The sequence below is a fragment of the Haliotis cracherodii genome, unplaced genomic scaffold (genome assembly GCF_022045235.1).
Source record: "Haliotis cracherodii isolate W230 unplaced genomic scaffold, xgHalCrac1.p SCAF_7, whole genome shotgun sequence".
Lineage (NCBI taxonomy): Eukaryota > Metazoa > Mollusca > Gastropoda > Lepetellida > Haliotidae > Haliotis > Haliotis cracherodii.
The window spans coordinates 17,706,706-17,729,073 of record NW_027266330.1 but is presented as its reverse complement, the minus strand read 5'-3'; the positions used below and the strand labels follow the sequence as shown (position 1 = coordinate 17,729,073).

The 22,368-nt window shown below is 42.6% G+C and overlaps 1 protein-coding gene across 1 annotated transcript in view; it reads left to right on the top strand.

Annotated features, from left to right (window-relative positions):
• The window catches only part of LOC139447104 (uncharacterized), a 30,171-nt gene extending 8,915 nt beyond the window's left edge, over nt 1-21,256 (top strand). The window contains exons 8-16 of the mRNA XM_071228271.1: nt 6,276-6,348; nt 6,542-6,591; nt 6,828-6,885; nt 7,522-7,760; nt 8,676-8,736; nt 9,287-9,390; nt 9,730-9,793; nt 12,526-12,582; nt 19,392-21,256. Of these exons, the coding sequence (XP_071084372.1) occupies nt 6,276-6,348; nt 6,542-6,591; nt 6,828-6,885; nt 7,522-7,760; nt 8,676-8,736; nt 9,287-9,390; nt 9,730-9,793; nt 12,526-12,582; nt 19,392-20,071 (1,386 nt within the window). The 3' untranslated portion in view covers nt 20,072-21,256. The remainder of the gene's footprint in view (nt 1-6,275; nt 6,349-6,541; nt 6,592-6,827; nt 6,886-7,521; nt 7,761-8,675; nt 8,737-9,286; nt 9,391-9,729; nt 9,794-12,525; nt 12,583-19,391) is intronic.
• The last annotated feature ends 1,112 nt before the right edge of the window (nt 21,257-22,368 follow it).

Below are 22,368 nucleotides of genomic sequence, written 5' to 3'. Positions count from 1 at the left end.
TTCCAAGAACACTAGGCTACTGTTGAGTACTGCAACAACACACTGGGCTACTGCGGTTCACTGCAGCAACACACTGGGTTCCTGTTGGGAACCGCAACCACGCACTGGGTCACTTTTGGGTACTGCAAAAACACACTGGGTTACTGTTGGATTCTGCAATAACACACTGGGTTACTGTTGGATTCTGCAATAACACACTGGGTTACTGTTGGGTACAGCAACAACACACTTGGTTACTGTTGGGTACTGCAACAACACACTGGATAACTCTTGGGTACTGCAACAACACACTGTTGGGTACTGCAATAACACACTGGGTTACTGTCGCAAATGGCAAAAACTCACTGGGTTACTGTTAGGTACTGCAACAACACCCAGGGTTACTGTTGAGTACTTCATAAACACAATGTTGGGTACTGCAAAATAACACTGGGTTACTGTTGTGCACTTCCAACAACACATTATCGCATACTGCAATAACACACTGTGGGGGACTGCTATAAAACACTTGGTAAATGTTGGGTACAGCAACAACACACTGGGTTATTGTTGGATACAGCAACAACAAACTGGGTTACTGTTAGGAACTGCAACAACCCATTGGGTTACTGTTGGGTACTGTTACAACACACTGGGTAACTGGTGGGTACTGCAACAACACACTGGGTTACTGTTGGGTATTGCAACTTTAATCGGGTTCCTTTTGGATATTGCAATAACACTCCGGTTTACTGTTGGGTACTTCAATAACAGAAAGGGTAACTGTTTGGTACTGTAACAACACACTGGGCTACTGATGTTTACTGCAATAACACACTGAATTGCTATTGGGTACTGCAACAACACACTGTTGGGAACTGCAATAACACACTGGGTTACTGTTGGGTACTCCAAGAACACACCGGGTTACCGTCGGGTAGTCCAACAACACACTGGGCTACTGTTGCAAAAACACACTGGGTTATTGTTGGGTACTGCACCAACACACTGGGTTACTGTTAGGTACTGCAACAACTCACTGTGTTACTGTTAGGTACTGCAATAACACAAAGGGTAACTGTTTGGAACTGCAATAACACACTGGATTACTGTTGGATACTACAATAACACACTGGATTACTGTTGGATACTGCAATAACACACTGGGTAACTGTTGGGTACTGCAACAAGACACTAGGCTACTGTTGGGTACTGCAATAACACACTGGGTTACTGTTGGGTACAGTAATTACATACTGGGTTCCTGTTGGGTACTGCAACAACACATTGGCATAGGTTACTCTTGGTTGCTGCAACAAAACACTGGGTTATTGTTGGTTACTGCACTAACACACTGGGCTTCTGTGGCGTACTGCAACGACACACTCTTATGTACTGCAACAACAGCTTGGTTACATTGGTTACTGCAACAACACACTGGGATACTTTTGGGTACTGCAACAAAGCAGTGGTTTACTGTTGCATACTGCAATAACACAATGGGCTACTGTGGGGTAATGTAACGACGCAATGTTGGGTACTGCAACAACACACTGGGCTACTGTTGGGTACTACAACGTCACACTGTGTTACTGTTTGGCACTGAAACAACACACTGTTGGGTACTGCAATAAGACACTGGGATACTGCTAGGTACTGCAATAATACCCTGGGTTACTGTTGGTTACTGCAACAACAGCTGGGTTACTATTGATTACTGCAGTAACACACTGTGTTCCTGTTGGATACTGCAACAACAGACTGGGTTACTGTTGGCTACTGCAACAACACAGTAGGTTACTGTTGAGTACTGCAATAACACAGTGGGTTTCTGTTGGGTTTTGCAATAACACACTGGGTTACTCGTGGGTACTGCAACACCACAATGGGTTACTTTTGGGTATTCCAAGAACACACTGGGTTACTGTTTGGTACTGCACCAACACACTGTTCGGTACTGCAGTAACGCACTCAGTTACTGTTGGATACCATAACAACACACTAGGTTACTTTTGGGTACTGCAACAACACACTGGTTTACTGTTTGGTACTGCAACAACAAACTGTTGGGTACTGCAATGACACACTTGGTTACTGTTGGGTAATCCATCAACACACTGGGTTACTGTTCGGTATTCCAACAACACTTGGCTACTGTTGAGTACTGCGCCAACACACTGTTCGGTACTGCAGTAACGCACTCAGTTACTGTTGGATACTATAACAACACACTGGGTTACTTTTGGGTACTGCAACAACACACTGGTTTACTGTTTGGTACTGCAACAACAAACTGTTGGGTACTGCAATGACACACTTGGTTACTGTTGGGTACTGCAACAACACACTGTTTGGTACTGCAATAAGAACCAGGGCTAGTGTTAGGTACTGGAACAACACACTGGGTTACTTTTGGTTACTGCCATAATAGGCTGCGTTACTGTTACGCCCTTGGTTACTTTAGGTATTGCAACAACACACTTGGCTAGTGTTTGTTACTGGAAAAACACACTGGGTTACTGTTGGGTACTGGAACGACACACTGGGTTACTGTTATGTTCTCCAACAAAACACTGGGCTACTGTTGGGTACTGCAACGACACACTGGTTACTGTTGGCTACTGTAACAACACACTGGCTTACTGTTGGTTAATACAACAACACACTGGGTAACTATTTGGTACTGCAACAACACACTTGGTTACTGTTGGAGACTGCAACAACACTCTTGGTTACTGTTGGGGACTGCAACAACACACTGAGTTACTGTTGGGGACTGCAAGGACACACTGGGTTACTGTTGGGTACTGCAGTAACACACTGAGCTACTTTTGGGTAGTGCAATAATAGCCTGGGTTACAGTTGGGTACTGCAACAACTTCCTGCATTACTGTTGGGTACTCCAACAACGCACTGGGTTACTTTTAGGTACTGCAACAACACACTGGGTTACCGTTGGGTAATGCAACAACACACTGGGTTACTGTTGGGTACTGCAACAACATAATGTTGGGTACTACAACAACACACTGGGTTACTGTTGTGTTCTCCAACAAAACACTGGGCTACTGTTGGGTACTGCAACAACACACTGTTGGGTACTGCAACAACACACTGTTGGCTACTGTAACAACACACTGAGTTACTGTTCGATACTACAAAAACACACTAGGTTACTGTTGGACACTGCAACAACACAATGTTAGGTACTGCAATAACACATTGGGTTACTGTTGGGTACTCAAATAACACACTGGGTAACTGTTGCTTACTGAAACAACACACTGGGTTACTGGTGGTTACTGCAACAACACACTGGGTTACTGTTTGGTACTGCAACAACACAATGTTAGGTACTGCAATAACACATTGGGTTACTCTTGGGCACTGCAACAACACACTGGGTAACTGTTGCTTACTGCAACAACGCACTGGGTTCTTGTTGGGTACTGCAACAACAAACTGGGCTACTGTAGGATACTGCAACAAAACACTGGGTTGCTTTTGGGTGCTGCAACAACATACTTGGCGAGTGTTGGGTACTGCAACAACACACTGGGTTACTATTTGGTACTGCAACAACACACTGTTGGGTACTGCAATATCACACTGGGTTACTGCTAAGTACTCCAACATCACACTGTGTTAGTGTTGGGTTCTCCAACAACACACTGGGCTACTGTTGGGTACTGAAACAAAACATTTGGTTACTTTTGGGTAGTACAATAACACACTGGGTAACTGTTGAGTACTCAAGCAACCCATTGGGTTACCTTTTGGTACTGCAACATCTCCCTGGGTTTCTGATGGGTACTGCAACAACATATTGTGTTACTGTTGGGTACTGCAACAACACATTGTTGGGAACTGCAATAAGACACTGGGCTACTGTAGGGCACTGCAACAACACACTTGGTCACTGTTTGGTACTGCAAAAACACACTGTCGGGTACTGCAATATCACACTGGGTTACTGTTGGGTACCTCAACCTTACACTGGGTTACTGTTGGGTTCTCCAACAACACACTGGGCCAAATTTGGGTACTGCAACGACACACTGTTCGGTACTGCAACAACCCTCTGGGTTACTGTTGAGTACTCGAGCAACACACTGTGTTACTTTTAGGTACTGCAACATCTCCTAGGGTTTCTGATGGATACTGCAACAACATATTGTTTTACTTTTGGGTACTGCAATAACACACTTTTTGGGTACTGCAACAACACACTTGGTTACTGTTGGGCACTGCAACAACACTCTGGGTTACTGTTTGCTACTGCAACAACACACTGGGTTACTCTTTGGTTCTGCAACAACACAATGTTAGGTACTGCAACAACACACTCAATTACTTTTGGGTACTGGAAAAACAAACTGGGTTACTGTTGGGTACTGCAACAACACACTGGGTTACTGTTTGTTACTACAACAACACACTGTTGGGTACTGCAACAACACACTGGGTTACTGTTGGCTACTGCAACAACAGCTGGGTTATTGTTGTGTACTCCAACAACACACTGGGTTAGTATTGGGTACTGCAATAACACAATGGGTTAACTGTTGGTTACTGCAATAACACACTGGGCTACTGTTGGGTACTGTAAAACACGCTTGGTTACTCTTTGGTAGTGCAATAACACGCTGGATTACTGTTGTGTACTACAATAACACACTTGGTCACTGTTGTGTACTACAACGACACACTTGGTTACTGTTGGGTACTACAACGACACACTGGGTTACTGTTGGGTACTACAACGACACACTGGGTTACTGTTGGGTACTACAACGACACACAGTTGGGTACTGTTGGGTACTACAACGACACACTGTTGGGTACTGCAACAACACATTGGGCTACTGTTTAGTAGTACAACTACATAATGGGTTACTTTTGGGTAGTGTAACATCTCCCTGGGTTTTTGTCGGGTACTGCAACAACATATTGTGTTACTATTTCGAACGGCAATAACACACTGTTGGGTACTGTAATAAGACACTGGGCTACTGTTGGGTATTGCAAAACACGCTGAGTTACTGTTGGGTACTGAAACAACTCCCTGGATTACTGATGGGTACTGCAACAACGCACTGGGTTACTTTTAGGCACTACTACAACTCATTCCATTACTGTTGGGTACTGGAACAACACACTGGATTACGGTTTGGTACTGCAACAACACACTGGGCTAGTGGTGGGTACTGGAACAACACACTGGATTACGGTTTGGTACTGCAACAACACACTGGGCTACTGGTGGGTACTGGAACAACACACCGGATTACGGTTTGGTACTGCAACAACACACTGGGCTACTGGTGGGTACTGCAACAACACACTGGGCTACTGTTGGGCACTGCAACAACACACTGGGTTACTGTTGGGTACTGCAACAGCACACTGGGCTACTGGTGGGTACTGCAACAACACACTGGGCTACGGTTGGGCACTGCAACAACACACTGGAATACTTGTGGGTACTACAAGAACACACTGGGCTACTGGTGGGCACTGCAACAACACACTGGGTTACTGTTGGGTACTGCAATAACAGACTGGGTTACTGTTAGGTACTGCAACAACTCACTGTGTTACTGTTAGGTACTGCAATAACACAAAGGGTAACTGTTTGGAACTGCAATAACACACTGGATTACTGTTGGATACTGCAATAACACACTGGATTACTGTTGGATACTGCAATAACACACTGGGTAACTGTTGGGTACTGCAACAAGACACTAGGCTACTGTTGGGTACTGCAATAACACACTGGGTTACTGTTGGGTACAGTAATTACATACTGGGTTCCTGTTGGGTACTGCAACAACACATTGGCATAGGTTACTCTTGGTTGCTGCAACAAAACACTGGGTTATTGTTGGTTACTGCACTAACACACTGGGCTTCTGTGGCGTACTGCAACGACACACTCTTATGTACTGCAACAACAGCTTGGTTACATTGGGTACTGCAACAACACATTGGCATAGGTTACTCTTGGTTGCTGCAACAACACACTGGGTTACTGTTGGGTACTGCAATAACAGACTGGGTCACTGTTGGGTACTGCAACAACACTCTGTTGGGTACTGGAACAACACCCTGGGTTTGTGTTGTGTACTACAACAACACACTGGTTTACTGTTGGATACCGGAAGCAGCTGACATTCTTTGTTGCACACATGAAACTGATCATGACGATAAGATGCATTACATACACCGTTCATATAGAGGTTGATATTGACACGGTTCAAAGCAAAGACGTTTAAAATTGAAACTAATTTCAGGAGAAGCTGAACGATACCCACAGTGAGGACAGGCCGGAGCTCCAGCACACAGATGTTGGCGAGGCAGACAGTCGTAAGTATCTGTCTCAATTAACCGACTAAATCAGATTTTATTATCATTTATGAACAAATCGAGATTTTGTTGTAAAACCTTTTTTAACACGAATTTTAGTGTTAATTTCAGCACAGGGAACATGATATATTCAGTCAGTCACGTGAAAACATATCCATTGTTGTATATATTACAGTAATTGTTTCTTCTACAGGTATGCAAGAGATTGAATCTCTAAATGAAGAATTGGGCAGTTTAAAATCGGTAACCATTTCCATATTCTTACACTCTAAGAATTTTACACTCTTACCCATACAAGAAACAATATCTTTAGGTCGATTGTTCAAACTACATGTATGTCAGATGTTTTAACTGATAATAAACTTTTACATCATCTTCAGCAGAGAAATATGATGAGACTTAACCTATAATCTTGATCAAAACGATGAGGCTGGTGAATATAATGCTGCTACTGCTACTGCAAGTTCATTTGGTTTCAGAACAGAGATCACACAACGAGACAACTCAACAAACTACAAACTGATTGGTGGAAAGACGGCAAGTGTAAATTTTATTTAGGGCATGACATGGTTTTCCTTTTCGCGAATCAACACTGGTTATTCCCTGGCGTTATTATTTTATATTATATCAACATGCAGGAACATGTTTCACAAGAGGACCCGACTAATTTTCCTAAGTGTTACGTTTATATATTGGTACAAGTTAGAGAAACCGACGGTCTGTTCATATAACGCAAAATACTATTGAGATACATTCTGAACATGTATTCAGCACTTTGTCATGAATTACGGAGTGATAACGACATGAATATACTAATGGTGAATTAGCTTGAGTTCGGTTGTATATTTCTTTAGTTTAATAAAAATGTATCTGAGCAGAAAAAAACAGCTTAAGATGCGCCATGTGTCTAGTAACACATGTTATGATTAATACCTTGTATCCTCCAGTTGAGTGGCAGTACTTCAGTGACTACTTGATGAGGGACCCGTGAAGATTCCTGGGTAGAATAGGTCTTCAGCAACCCATGCTTGCCGTAAAAGGCGAGTGTGCTTGTCGTAAAAGGCGACTAACGGGATCGGGTGGTCAGGCTCGCTGACTTCGTTGATGCATGTCATCGATCCCAATTGCGTGGATAGATGCTCATGACATTAATCACATGATTGTCTGGTCCAGACTTGATTTCTTACAGAGCGCCGCCATATAACTGCAATATTGCAACAAACAACATACTACAAACAAACCAACCAACCAACTTGATCAATTACCCGGAAGTTCTATCCCAGACTAAGGTGGAGCTGCCACGACAGGACAATGTCTGCATTCCCCATCGAAAAGACCAAGATGAGAGCAACTTGCAAAGAAGAATGACACACAGACAAAATACAGACTTCACGAAAGACTCAAAGCAGAAGGTAACAATTGCCTTCTTTTAATACGCTACAATATGTTCATATACAGGCTGACGTATATTGGTTATATAATTGTTTTTCGCTGCTGTAAGAAATATTTCGACTCTATCATGGTGCTTGTCAGTATATGATGCCGCACAGTCTTTAAGGATAGCAGAATATGATCAATTTTATATTGAGATTCCAACTGAGTTAAAAGTGTCTTGATGGCTATGCGACTGTCCTGTTATGTAGGATTTGACTCTTATGATTAAGTTTCTATCAGGCATTGGTGTCAGTTACACTATTCTAGCTGCTTCTGTAGACAAATATTTGTGTACATATATCACCCATACCAGTGATACATTGTACATTCAACAATTGGTTACTCAGATGTTTCACAACACAATAACAACAGCTGATTGATACAGCTGATGTTAACGGCAACCTATGCCAAACATTAGAATCAACCGATGTGAATTCACTCATAATCAGTTTCTTGGCTTGTCAGCGCAATACCTGTGTTCGTGGGTTTCAGTGAACAGGTAAACGTCTAGGACCTGCATCAGTTCCAGCATTCCTCCCACATCATCAACCTGACAGGCTGTAATGCAACATAAATACTGTTTAAGGCGATGTTCGGCTATATTCACTTATCCACTCACTCACTCATTCTCATCAGTAACACCGATGGCTACATGGTTCATATTGTCATGGAAGAATTGAGATAAAAACATTTAATTTAGAGCTATGTTAGCTCTAGATATTTGATGGTGATAAATTGAAACTACACGATGCCAAGTGTAAATGCTTCACATACAGAACAGAGATTGTAGAGGTATGACTATGTGTACAATGTGCGAGAAGCGTCGTTTGTGACAAAATAAAACCCCGAATAATTATCCTTGCATTTCTCAGATGTTGTCTACTTTTTTACAGTTCTCTGGCGCAACATCAAAACTGGTTGTAGTGGAAAGGGAAGCTGGATACACTGCAAAAGGTATGAATGGATCATTGTCAAAGAATGAAATAAGTTGCATAGCTGACTTGGCAGGCATTATAAATAAAATCATGTCATCTGCCTGTCAGTATAGGGGCACGGGTGGCCCAGTCGTCTAAGGTGCCGCGATTCGCTGTGCAGAGTTGCGTCCCTTGGGCAAGCCAGAAACCTATGATTGTGGGTTCGAATCCCGGTTCGCCCCGATTATGTTTCTAGGTTTGTCAGCACCATACCCTTGCTCATGGGTTTCACCGAAGTGGTAAACCTAACCTTCACGTCTGAGACCTGCAATACTTCGGGCTTTCCTCCCACATTAAGCTGACACGCCGCGATATACTGTTAAAAGCAGCGTTAAACCCAACTAACTCCCTCACTCCTGTCAGTATAGTGAAACCTCAATTGGATGTGATTAACTTGTATTTATTGGATGTGATTAACTTGTATTTAAACACATGGAAAAGTACAGCAACTATTCAAAAAGTCTATACATCCTATCTAACACATGTATCAACACATTCTCTCAACACGTTGTGTTCTGTGTAATCTACAGATTGGTGTCACAGTCCCTACATGTCTACAGGTCTTATTCATCTTTTGAGGAGGTACCAGCAGGGCTCCCTGAAGGAAAGAGATTTGACCACACTTACATTTGAGGTATAAATGGAGACATAAGGTGAAACACCACTGAAAAGGTACTGTCGGAAATAGAAAACAGAACTTATGTTTCGACTTTAATTGTTTGCGTTAATATTTGTTTACCAATCATGGAAAAACTAATTTACAAAGTTATTATAACCTGCGGTTTGATAAGGTTAGACAACAACAAGGAGTAAAGGACAAATGAGGAGTCTGAAGTCCAGTGGATGCGATATAGAACCAGGTGATGCCCAACAAGGCCAGGGTATTTGTAACATCCAAATATGTATTCAATGTCACACTGTGAAGCTTGTCACTGGCTCTGAACGCCCTAACGTACTCTTCAATGTTTTCTAGGTGATGGCAGAAGACGAGCAACGACTCGCGGATCTGACGGCAAAGAATGCCTCCTTGGAAAAAGGTTTGCAGATTCTATATAGCTGTACATTCAGATTATTCATAGTATACCTTGAATAATTCTTTTATATGGCACCTTGAACCATATATTTACGTGTATGTCAAATGTGGAGTTTAAAGGTTAATATCGCCATACCCACACAAGCATGTAATTAGAACAGTATCCTATCATTAAAAACGGATGGCAATCATATGTTTTACCCCGTTTTAAGCAAAAGGGTGTGTAAATCGCGAATGCTTATATGCAAGCAATAATAGTAACTGCTCTTCATATAAAGTTCAATAAAATTAAATTTATTTAAAATTTAAATAATGCATCTTTCAATAGATATTCATGAACATCCCCTCAACATTAAGATGCACAGCGCACGATTTGAATGTTTGCGTGTTTGTTGGAAGCCTGATACTCACACAATGCAAACTGCACACACTGATTGTTAGCTAACAAGTGCTCATAAAAAACACTTTTGTCTTACCGTAAATAACCCTTGCCCTGTGCCACGGTTTGCCGAAAATCAAAGCAACCGGTTGAGGGAGCACAACATCCGGCCCCGACGTCCAGCGACACGCCCACTTTCCACGTCAACATCAGGGACGTCTAGCTTGGTGTAGACAGCATCTGAGGTTCAGAAGACAGGCTTGGGACAGTATACTTGTTTACAGATGAGTCCAGGTTACACCTGAATAGCTCCGATGGTCGTGCACGCAATCGTAACTCACATTTATAAATTGTCATTGCAAGAGAATATCTAGCCTAGGTTTTCTGCCGAAACAGATTCCACTGGGCGTAAAGGGAAAATAACTGAGGAAAAACTTCTCTTGGACGCCGTGCACGACCATGGGAGCTATCCAAATCAATCCCGGATATGTGAACAGTATACTGTCCAAGGCGTGTAACGCTTGCGTTACTCAACGTCGTCAGTTTGGGGACATAAGTGTAATGGTATGGGTTGGCATCACATCTTATATTAGAACAAAACTTATCATAGTTAATGGACAATTGCGTAACCTCAGTCGTTCGAGACCATTCTCTTCCATTTTTTTCGCAAATGCAGGGACGTAACGTCACGTTGCAGAAGGATAATACCCGCCAATATGTTACAGTGTCACAACGGTCATTTCTGTGCTGCCATGGCTGGCTGTTTCTCCAGATCTCAAGACAATATATCATGTATGAAATGAGACTGAACGACACCTACGACAGGACTGGATCCAGCCGTTAAAGACAGCTTATTTGGGCCAGTTAACGCCAACTCGGGTTGGCCAGTTAACACCAGCTCAGTTTGGCCAGTTAACGCCAGCTCAGTTCGGCCTGTTAACGCCAGCTCATTTGGGCCAGTTAACGCCAGAACGGTTGGGCCAGTTAACGCCAGCTCAGTTGGAACGCCAGTTCAATTTGGCCAGTTTACGCCAGCTCAGTAGGGCCAATCTTTGGTTGACATTTGAAGCAACAGCCCCCCAGACGCCGTAGATGGTGTCTTCAGCGGGCCGCCGCATGATCATAAATATACAATGCCATACAAAATCATAGGACCAGATTGGACCAGATTGGACCAGATTGGACCAAATAATCAAGTGATCGACATTATGAGCATCGATCCACTCAAGTGGGATACGATGACATGTATCAATCAAGTCACCGGCTATGACAACCCGATCTATTTAGATCTAATCACGTGTTGCTGGTAACTAATAATCATTAAGGGTATTTCTGTGTCTACGAGCATATATGTACCTATATCTTAACATGTCACAGTTTGGCACGTGTTGTTTTGGTGTAACTTAAAACCTTGTTAGTGATAGTGAGTTAGATTTTCGCTGCTTTGTAGATCAGTGTGGATGGTCTACACTTTTTGTACCCATGTTAGGAATCAAACCCGGCTCGTCTTCGCGAGGAGAGAGTGAAATAACCACCTGACTATCCTACCGCTCACCGACCGCCTCCGTGGCCTAGCGGTAGAGCGTCCGCCCGGGGGTTCGATCCCGGGGAAATATGTCCAAATCTGTAACACGTACATGTGGAGTTCATTCTAGATTAAATAGTGTGTCAGCTCTCTCTTCTCTTCGACCACTGCCGTGGTCTTGTGGTAGGGCGTCCACCCGGAGAGCGGAAGGTTCGGGGTTCAATCCCCGGCTGCATCATACCAAAAGACGTTAAACGATGGTACTTGTTGCTACCCTGTCTGGCGCTCGGCATTAAGGGTCTAAAACAAGGACTGGTCGGCTCGGAGTCAGTGTAATGTGTCACTATATAAGTGCAATAATCTTGGACGTGACGTCAAACCCAATTTCACCTCACCTCACCTCACCTACCGCTCACTGTTGCATGGTAGGTAGTTCATGCAGTATCATGCAGGGCTTTATCTAGCTACGACTTGTCTTTATCCAGGGGGCGAGCTATTAAACGTCGGGTTGTCGGAATCCTTGTAAACATGTACAGTAAACTACGGCTATAACGAACTCAAAGGGACTACTATTTTTAGTTCGTTATAACCGTAGTTCGTTATAAGCATAAATACAGCATAATTACAGCAAATAGTTGAGACCAAAAAAGTAAGTTCGTTATATCCGCCATTTCGTTATAAGCGTGTTCGATAAAACCGTAGTTTACTGTATAATGGAATATATCTCATGATTAAAGTCACATAGTAAAGTTCCAATTTGTGAAGCTAGATTTATCGGTTACTTATTTTTGTTGTTGAAGAGGAATTCATAAAATTGCAATTTACTTTTCAGATTTTGGAAGCACTGTACATATTGTTGGAGCTGAATGCCGGCCTGCAGCTATCTCATGTAACTATTTCCTGGAGTGAGTGAGTGAGTGAGTGAGTGAGTGATGCCAATCACCGATATCAGTATTCATAGATTCAGTACTGACAGTCACTGACCTCAGTATTCATAGACTCCCGTCTGACAGTCATTCATCTCAGTATTCATAGACTCGCTACTGACAGTCACTGATCTCAGTATTCATAGACTCCCTTCCGAGAGTAAATGAGCTTAGAATTCATAGGCTCGCTACTGACTGTCACAGACATCAGTTTTCATATATTCAGTACTGACAGTCACTGACCTCAGTATTCATAGACTCGATACTGACAGTCACTGAACCCAGTATTCATGGACTCGCCACTGACAGTCACTGACCTCTGTATTCATAGACTCCCTTCTGACAGTAAATGACCTCAGTACTCATAGGCTCACTACTGACAGTCACTCATCTCAGTATTCATAGATTCAGTACTGACAGTCAGTGATGTCAGTATTCATAGACTCGCCACTGACAGTCACTGACCTCAGTATTCATAGACTCGCCTTTGACAGTCACTGACCTCAGTATCTATAGACACACCAACGAGAGTCACTGATCTCAGTGTTCATAGACTCCCTTCTGACAGTCACTCATCGCAGTATTCATAGATTCAGTACTGACAGTCAGTGATGTCAGTATTCATAGACTCGCTACTGACAGTCACTGACATCAATATTCATAGACTCCCTTCTGACAGTCACTGACCTCAGTATTCATAGACTCCCTTCTGACAGTCACTCATCTCAGTATTCATAGATTCAGTACTGACAGTCACTGACCTCAATATTCATAGATTCAGTACTGACAGTCACTGACCTCAGTATTCATAGACACGCTACTGACAGTCACTGACCGCAGTATTCATAGACTCGCTTCTGACAGTCACTGACCTCAGTATTCATAGATTCAGTACTGACAGTCACTGACCTCAGTATTCATAGACTCCCTTCTTACAGTCACTCATCTCAGTATTCATAGATTCAGTACTGACAGTCACTGACCTCAGTATTCATAGATTCTGTACTGACAGTCACTGACCTCAGTATTCATAGATTCAGTACTGACAGTCACTCATCTCAGTTTTCATATACTCGCTACTGACAGTCACCGATCTCAGTATTCATAGATTCACTACTGACAGTCACTGACCTCAGTATTCATAAATTCGCTGCTGACAGTCACTGACCTCAATATTCATAGATTCAGTACTGACAGTCACTGACCTCAGTATTCATAGATTCAGTACTGACAGTCACTCATCTAAGTACTCATAGACTCCCTTCTGACAGTCATTCATCTCAGTATTCATAGATTCAGTACTGACTGTCACTGACCTCAGTATTCATAGACTCGCCACCGACAGTCACTAACCTCAGTATTCATAGACTCCCTTCTTACAGTCACTCATCTCAGTATTCATAGACTCGTTTCTTACAGTCACTCATCTCAGTATTCATAGACTCCCTTCTGACAGTCACTCATCTCAGTATTCATAGATTCAGTACTGACAGTCACTGACCTCAGTATTCATAGATTCAGTACTGACAGTCACTCATCTCAGTTTTCATATACTCGCTACTGACAGTCACCGATCTCAGTATTCATAGATTCACTACTGACAGTCACTGACCTCAGTATTCATAAATTCGCTGCTGACAGTCACTGACCTCAATATTCATAGACTCGGAACTGACAGTCACTAATTTCAGTATTCATAGACTCCCTTCTGACAGTCACTGGCTTCAATATTCATAGACTCCCTTCTGACAGTCACTGACCTCAGTATTCATAGATACAGTACTGACAGTCACTCATCTCAGTATTCATAGACTCCTTTCTGACAGTTATTGACCTCACTATTCATAGCCTCTCTACTGACAGTCACGGACTTCAGTTTTCATAGATTCAGTACTAACAGTCGCTGACCTCAGTATTCAAAGACTCCCTTCTTACAGTCACTCATCTCAGTATTCATAGATTCAGTACTGACAGTCACTGACCTCAGTATTCATAGATTCTGTACTGACAGTCACTGACCTCAGTATTCATAGATTCAGTACTGACAGTCACTCATCTCAGTTTTCATATACTCGCTACTGACAGTCACCGATCTCAGTATTCATAGATTCACTACTGACAGTCACTGACCTCAGTATTCATAAATTCGCTGCTGACAGTCACTGACCTCAATATTCATAGATTCAGTACTGACAGTCACTGACCTCAGTATTCATAGACTCGGAACTGACAGTCACTAATTTCAGTATTCATAGACTCCCTTCTGACAGTCACTGGCTTCAATATTCATAGACTCCCTTCTGACAGTCACTGACCTCAGTATTTATAGATACAGTACTGACAGTCACTCATCTCAGTATTCATAGACTCCTTTCTGACAGTTATTGACCTCACTATTCATAGCCTCTCTACTGACAGTCACGGACTTCAGTTTTCATAGATTCAGTACTAACAGTCACTGACCTCAGTATTAAAAGACTCCCTTCTGACAGTCACTCATCTCAGTATTCACAGATTCAGTACTGACAGTCACTGACCTCAGTATTCATAGACACGCTACTGACAGTCACTAAACGCAGTATTCATAGACTCGCCACTGACAATCACTGAAATTCAGTATTCATTGACTCCCTTCGGACAGTCACTAACCTCAGTATTCATAGACTCGCCACCGACAGTCACTGACCTCAGTATTCATAGACTCGCTACTGAAAGTAACTGACCGCAGTATTCATAGACTCCCTTCTGACAGTCACTGACCTCAGTATTCTTAGACACCCTTCTGACAGTCACTGACCGAAGTATTCATAGACTTCCTCCTGACAGTCACTGACCTCAGTATTCATAGATTCAGTACTGACAGTCACTGACCTCAGTTTTCATAGACTCGCCACCGACAGTCACTGACCTCAGTATTCATAGACTCACCACTGACAGTAACTGACCGCAGTATTCATAGACTCCCTTCTGACAGTCACTGACCTCAGTATTCATAGACACCCTTCTGACAGTCACTGACCGGAGTATTCATAGATTCCCTTCTGATAGTCACTGACCGCAGTATTCATAGATTCAGTACTGACAGTCACTGACCTCAGTTTTCATAGACTCGATACTGACAGTCAATGATCTCAGTATTCATAGATTCAGTACTGACAGTCACTCAACTCAGTATTCATAGACTCCCTTCTGACAGTAATTGACCGCAGTATTCATAGACTCCCTTCTGACAGTCACTCATCTCAGTATTCAAAGATTCAGTACTGAGAGTCACTTACCTCAGTATTCATAGACTCCCTTCTGACAGTCACTGACCTCAGTATTCATAGACTCTCTTCTGACAGTCACTCATCTCAGTATTCATAGATTCAGTACTGACAGTCACTGACCTCAGTATTCATAGACTCACCACTGACAGCCACTGACCTTAATACTCATAGACTCGCAAACGACAGTCACTCATCTCAGTATTCATAGATGCAGTCCTTACAGTCACTGACCTCAGTATTCATAGACTCCCTTTTGACAGTCACTGACCTCAGTAATCATAGACTCGATACTGACAGTCACTGACCTCAGTATTCATAGATACAGTACTGACAGTCCCTCATCCCAGTATTCATAGACTCCCTTCTGACAGTAACTGACCTCAGTATTCATAGACTCCCTTCTGACAGTCACTCATCTCAGTATTCATAGATTCAGTACTGACAGTCCCTGACCTCAGTATTCATTGACTCACCACTGACAGTTACTCATATCAGTATTCACAGATCCAGTTCTGACAGTCACTGACCCCAGAATTCATAGACTCGCCTCTGACAGTCACTGACCTCAGTATTCATAGATTCAGTAATGACAGTCACTCATCTCAGTACTCATAGACTCCCTTCTGACAGTGATTCATCTCAGTATTCATAGATTCAGTACTGACAGTCACTGACCTCAGTTTTCATAGACTCGCCACCGACAGTAACTGACCTCAGTATTCATAGACTCCCTTCTTACAGTCACTCATCTCAGTATTCATAGACTCCCTTCTGACAGTCACTCACCTCAGTATTCATAGATTCAGTACTGACAGTCACTGACCTCAGTATTCATAAACTCGCCACTGACAGTCACTCACCTCAGTATTCATAGACTCCCTTTTGACAGTCACTGACCTCAGTAATCATAGACTCAATACTGACAGTCACTGACCTGAGTATTCATAGATACAGTACTGACAGTCCCTCATCCCAGTATTCATAGACTCCCTTCTGACAGTCACTCATCTCAGTATTCATAGACTCCCTTCTTACATTCACTGGCTTAAGGATTCATAGACTCCCTTCTGACAGTCACTCACCTCAGTATTCATAAACTCGCCACTGACAGCCACTGACCTCAGTATTCATAGACTCCCTTCTGACAATCACTGACCGCAGTATTCATAGACACGCTACTGACAGTCACTGACCGCAGTATTCATAGACTCGCTTTTGACAGTCACTGACCTCAGTATTCATAGATTCAGTACTGACAGTCACTGACCTCAGTATTCATTGACTCCCTTCTGACAGTCACTCACCTCTGTATTCATAGATTCAGTACTGACAGTCAGTGATATCAGGAGTCATAGACTCGCCTCTGACAGTCACTGACCTCAGTATTCATAGATTTAGTAATGACAGTCACTCATCTAAGTACTCATAGACTCCCTTCTGACAGTCATTCATCTCAGTATTCATAGATTCAGTACTGACTGTCACTGACCTCAGTATTCATAGACTCGCCACCGACAGTCACTAACCTCAGTATTCATAGACTCCCTTCTTACAGTCACTCATCTCAGTATTCATAGACTCGTTTCTTACAGTCACTCATCTCAGTATTCATAGACTCCCTTCTGACAGTCACTCATCTCAGTATTCATAGATTCAGTACTGACAGTCACTGACCTCAGTATTCATAAACTCGCCACTGACAGTCAATGACCTCAGTATTCATAGACTCCCTTCTGACAGTCACTGACCTCAGTATTCATAGACTCCCTTCTGACAGTCACTGACCTCAGTATTCATAGACTCGCCACCGACAGTCACTGACCTCAGTTTTCATAGATACAGTACTGACAGTCCCTCATCTCAGTATTCATAGACTCCCTTCTGACAGTCACTGACCTCAGTATTCATAGACTCGCTGATGACAGTCACTCATCTCAGTATTCATAGATCAAGTACTGACAGTCAGTGATATCAGGAGTCATAGACTCGCCACTGACAGTTACTCATCTCAGTATTCACAGTTTCAGTACTGACAGTCACTGACCTCAGTATTCATACTCAATACTGACAGTCACTGACCTCCGTATTCATAGATACAGTACTGACAGTCACTCATCTCAGTATTCATAGATTCAGTACTGACAGTCACTGACCTCAGTATTCATAGACTCGCCACTGACAGTCACTCATTTCAGTATCCATAGATCCAGTACTGACAGTCACTGACCTCAGTAATCATAGACTCACTTCTGCCAGTCACTGACCTCAGTATTCATATATTCAGTACTGACAGTCACTGACCTCAGTATTCATAGACTCTCTTCTGACAGTCACTGACCTCAGTATTCATAGACTCCCTTCTGACAGTCACTCATCTCTGTATTCATAGATTCAGTACTTACAGTCACTGACCTCAGTATTCATAGACTCCCTTTTGACAGTCACTGACCTCAGTATTCATAAACTCCCTACTGACACTCACTGGCCTCAGTATTCATAGATTCAGTACTGACAGTCACTCATCTCAGTATCCATAGACTCCCTTCTGACAGTCACTCACCTCAAAAGGGCGACTATGCTTGTCGTAAGAGGCGACAAAGGGGATCGGGTATTCAGGCTTGCTGACTTGGTTGATGCATGTCATCGTTCCCAATTGCGTGGATCGATGCAGATGATATCAATCACTGGATTGTCTGGTCCAGACTCGATTATTTACAGACCACCGCCGTGTAGCGGTTATATTGCTGAGTGCGGCGTTAAACAACAAACCCCTTCTTTATTGCAATAGGCTTTTGTCAGCTTTGACTGAATCTCTATACCAGTGTAAGTACAATTATACAATCATGGATCTTATTCAGTATACACTGGAATAACTCAGAAAGCTGGCGTTGTTGACGGACTTGCGACATCAATCACTGACCAGCGCTTGTGAACATTCCGCCACACACAGACTGTGACGGTGTAACGGTGAAAGTGACTGAAGCGGACATAGAATATACCTGTTCATGCGGTGTATGTTGAACACAAAAATGTAAAAAATATCCTAAAACATGAAATTTTGTGGTTTATATTTATCTTCTTTCGTAAAAGATTCATATAGAATCCACACACAAACACTTTTGTTGGGAAATTCACTCACTGAGATCGTATTTCATACACGAACACGTCCACGCCTGGCAGATATCTGCAAAATGGGGTTTTAATCAAAGGTGTACCAAAAATTCATTTATATTGCCTTTTTCTGTGAATAATTCTATTTGTTTTTTATGAAATGCATTTTTGAATTCTCGTAGTAATAGTTTTACATTGTAATTAGCGCGCTAATATAGCGCAGTTGAGGGAGATATTCTGTACTGATGAAAAACACAGACGAACATTCAGCGCGCTGTTTGGAGACCAGCAAACAATCAGCCGATATTTTCAGTAAATCTCTTTCTGTATCTCAGTTTGTAACAAACAGTGAAATAAACTTGCTACACAACCAATACAATGTTTATTTCCAGGTCCTAAACTTCACCTGGACGCGGCTCGGGCCAACACAGACTACTGCCACGTAACTACAGACGGTGAGCTGGTCAACTCGTGGCCCGACACACGGGGTGAGGGGCAGAACAGGCTACAGAAGTACATGGGGACCTGTAGCTCATCCATCCCCCTTCTACCACCCCCCTCCACCCTCACCCCCCTCCCCACCACACCTACATACTGGGAGACAAGGACCAGGGTGCGGGTGGTGAAGTGGGGAGCGTGGTATGTCCTGGAGATGGGGCTATGTGAGGCAGGACAGGTGGACAGTGGGTTGTGGGTTTATCTACAGCGTCGCTCCTGGGGTGTCCGTGTAGGGAGATGTGACAGACACGAGGGGAGTCTCTGTACCGCGGTGTGTCGGGAAGGGGAGCGGGGCGAGTGTCTCCAGAACACCATGTCCCCCACTCGCGGCACACAGGCCACCTTCCACCATGGCGTGGTGCTGGATGTGGGGAGGGGGAGAGTGGCCTTCATTGACTTGGACAGGGGGATTGTTCTTGTCAAGTATGATGTGGTGTTCCGGGAACCTCTTGTCCCCGTGTTTAGTGTTGGGTTGTCGTCATCTGTCTGCACTATGTCGATGAGTCTGATCAGCGGGGAGGACGTCGACATGACAGACACCAAGAGGGCCCTCGTCTACCAAGCCCTGAGATAGTAAATAAACTGGTTATGTAAAGTTGTCCGTGTAACTGAGAGATTTCTATCAACTGTTTCAGTGACAGGCGGGGAAAGTGAGTGAAGCGGACATAGAAGTGTTCGGTTTGTGTTCTGTTTGTTGTGTACAAGATACAACCAAGTTCTTCACATGTCTGGTTTCACTACTTTCCTGGTTTCTCCTGGGATTGCAAAACATTTTAAATACTCACAGTAATATTGTTGTGATAAAATTATTGCTGTAGTTGCTGAAATTATGTCACAGCAACAACTTTCTGAAATGTGATGTGAAACAGAAGTGAGTGCACAGGCAAAATGTAAAAATTCGTTCAAAACAAGATTTCTTCTGCTTATATTGATTTAATACTATAAAATTAGTGTTTTAAATCCCCACATGACTTGTTATGATGAAATTATTGCTGTAGTTGCTGAGATTATGCCACAGCAACATCTTTCTGAAATGTTGATGTGAAACAGAAGTGAGTGCACAGACAAAATGTTTTCTTTCAAAACAAGATTTCTTCTGCTTATATTGATTTAATACTATAAAACTAGTGTTCTAAATCCCCACATGACTTGTTATGATGAAATTATTGCTGTAGTTGCTGAAATTATGCCCAGACAAAAATGAGCACAGACCAAATGTAAAAAAAAGTTGCTTCAAAACAGATTTCTTCAGCATATATTGATTTAATGCTATAATATAATTATTTCAAAACCACACATTAGGTTGTTTAGATGAGATTGTTGATGTTGTTGTGGAAAATAAACTGCCACAGAAAATGAAAGTCAACCTCCATGTCTGATGCTGGCAAAATGTTTAACAAACAAGAAATGAGTATTCCACGGTGATGTACTTGATACAGGGACCCTAGTGGTGTTCTGTACCTAGTCACGTATATATGTAATTGTATATGTTTGTTTTGTTTGTGTGTTTGTTTGTTGTTTAACGCTGCACTCAGCAATATTCCAGCTATATGACGGCGGTCTGTAAATAATCAAGTCTGGGCCAGACAATCCAGTGAGTGACATGAGCATCGATCCACGCAATTGCAATCAATGACATGCATCAACCAAGTCAGCGAGCCTGACCACCCGATCCCGTTAGTTGCCTTTTACGACAAGCATAGTCGCTTTTTATGGCAAGCATGGGTTGCTGAAGATCTATTCTACCCCGGTAATTGTATATGTATGTACATGTGTGACATGTAGATATTGAGACCACATATTTAATTTTATCTATATAGTCAATATTTATTTAGTGAGGCATATAAAATACTGACCTGCGAAAAAAATGTTTGTTTAAAATTAAATCTGGTGAATATCTCAAAGCATATTGGTGTCTTTCTTTTATATCTTGTTGATGTATTTTACATTGTTCATAAGCATGTACTTACTTGTAGTATGACTAAGAAATACATTGGCTTAGATATAATTTCGGAGATTGTAAAGATTACAGTGCCATGCAAACAAACATATCATGAATCTCTATGAGGTGAGGTGAGGTGAGGTGAGGTGAGGTGAGGTGAGGTGAGGTGAGGTGTAATGTGGTTTAAGTCGCGTCCAAGAGTATTGCACTAATACAGCGCCATGCATGCATGTGTGTGTGTATGTGTGGCTGCCTGTACTAGTCCAGACTGATGCCGATTTATAGTGCTAGCTCATTGAGATTCCATGCCACAGTTAAACATGAATACCCTACTCAGAAACAGTATACCGACTCCGAGCCGACCAGTCCTTGTTTGAGCCCCTTAATGCCGAGCGCCAGACAGGGTAACAACAAGTACCATCTTTTAACGTTGTTAGGTATGACAGGGCCGGGGATGGAACCCACGACCTTCTGCTCTCTGAGCGGATGCTCTACTAGACCATGGAAGCAGTCTGAATCCCTTTGAAACCATTAGTAACAGCAACAATTGGAATGTGAATTGGAAACTTTAATCATTGATCATTATAATGGTGAAGTTGCAACCAGTCGGTCACTGAATTACATTCGATCATATTACTCAAGTTATCAGTATTTGTGTGAATCAGTGTCGTTGTTTATTAAAAAAACCTCTGTATTTTCCAGCGTCATATATAATTAAAACAAAAACCGATATATCAGTTCAAATGGAAGGTAGGCAAGTTGTGCTTCATTCACTCGCCAGTTGTACATTTACCTGCTGTGTCCATGGTCATAATGGGTTTCCTTTACTATGTTAAATGGAGACATCAAAAGGACACATGTTGTGGTTTACAGATTTGTTTGTTTGTTTAACGCCGCATTCAGCACCTTTCCTGCTTTATGATGACAGA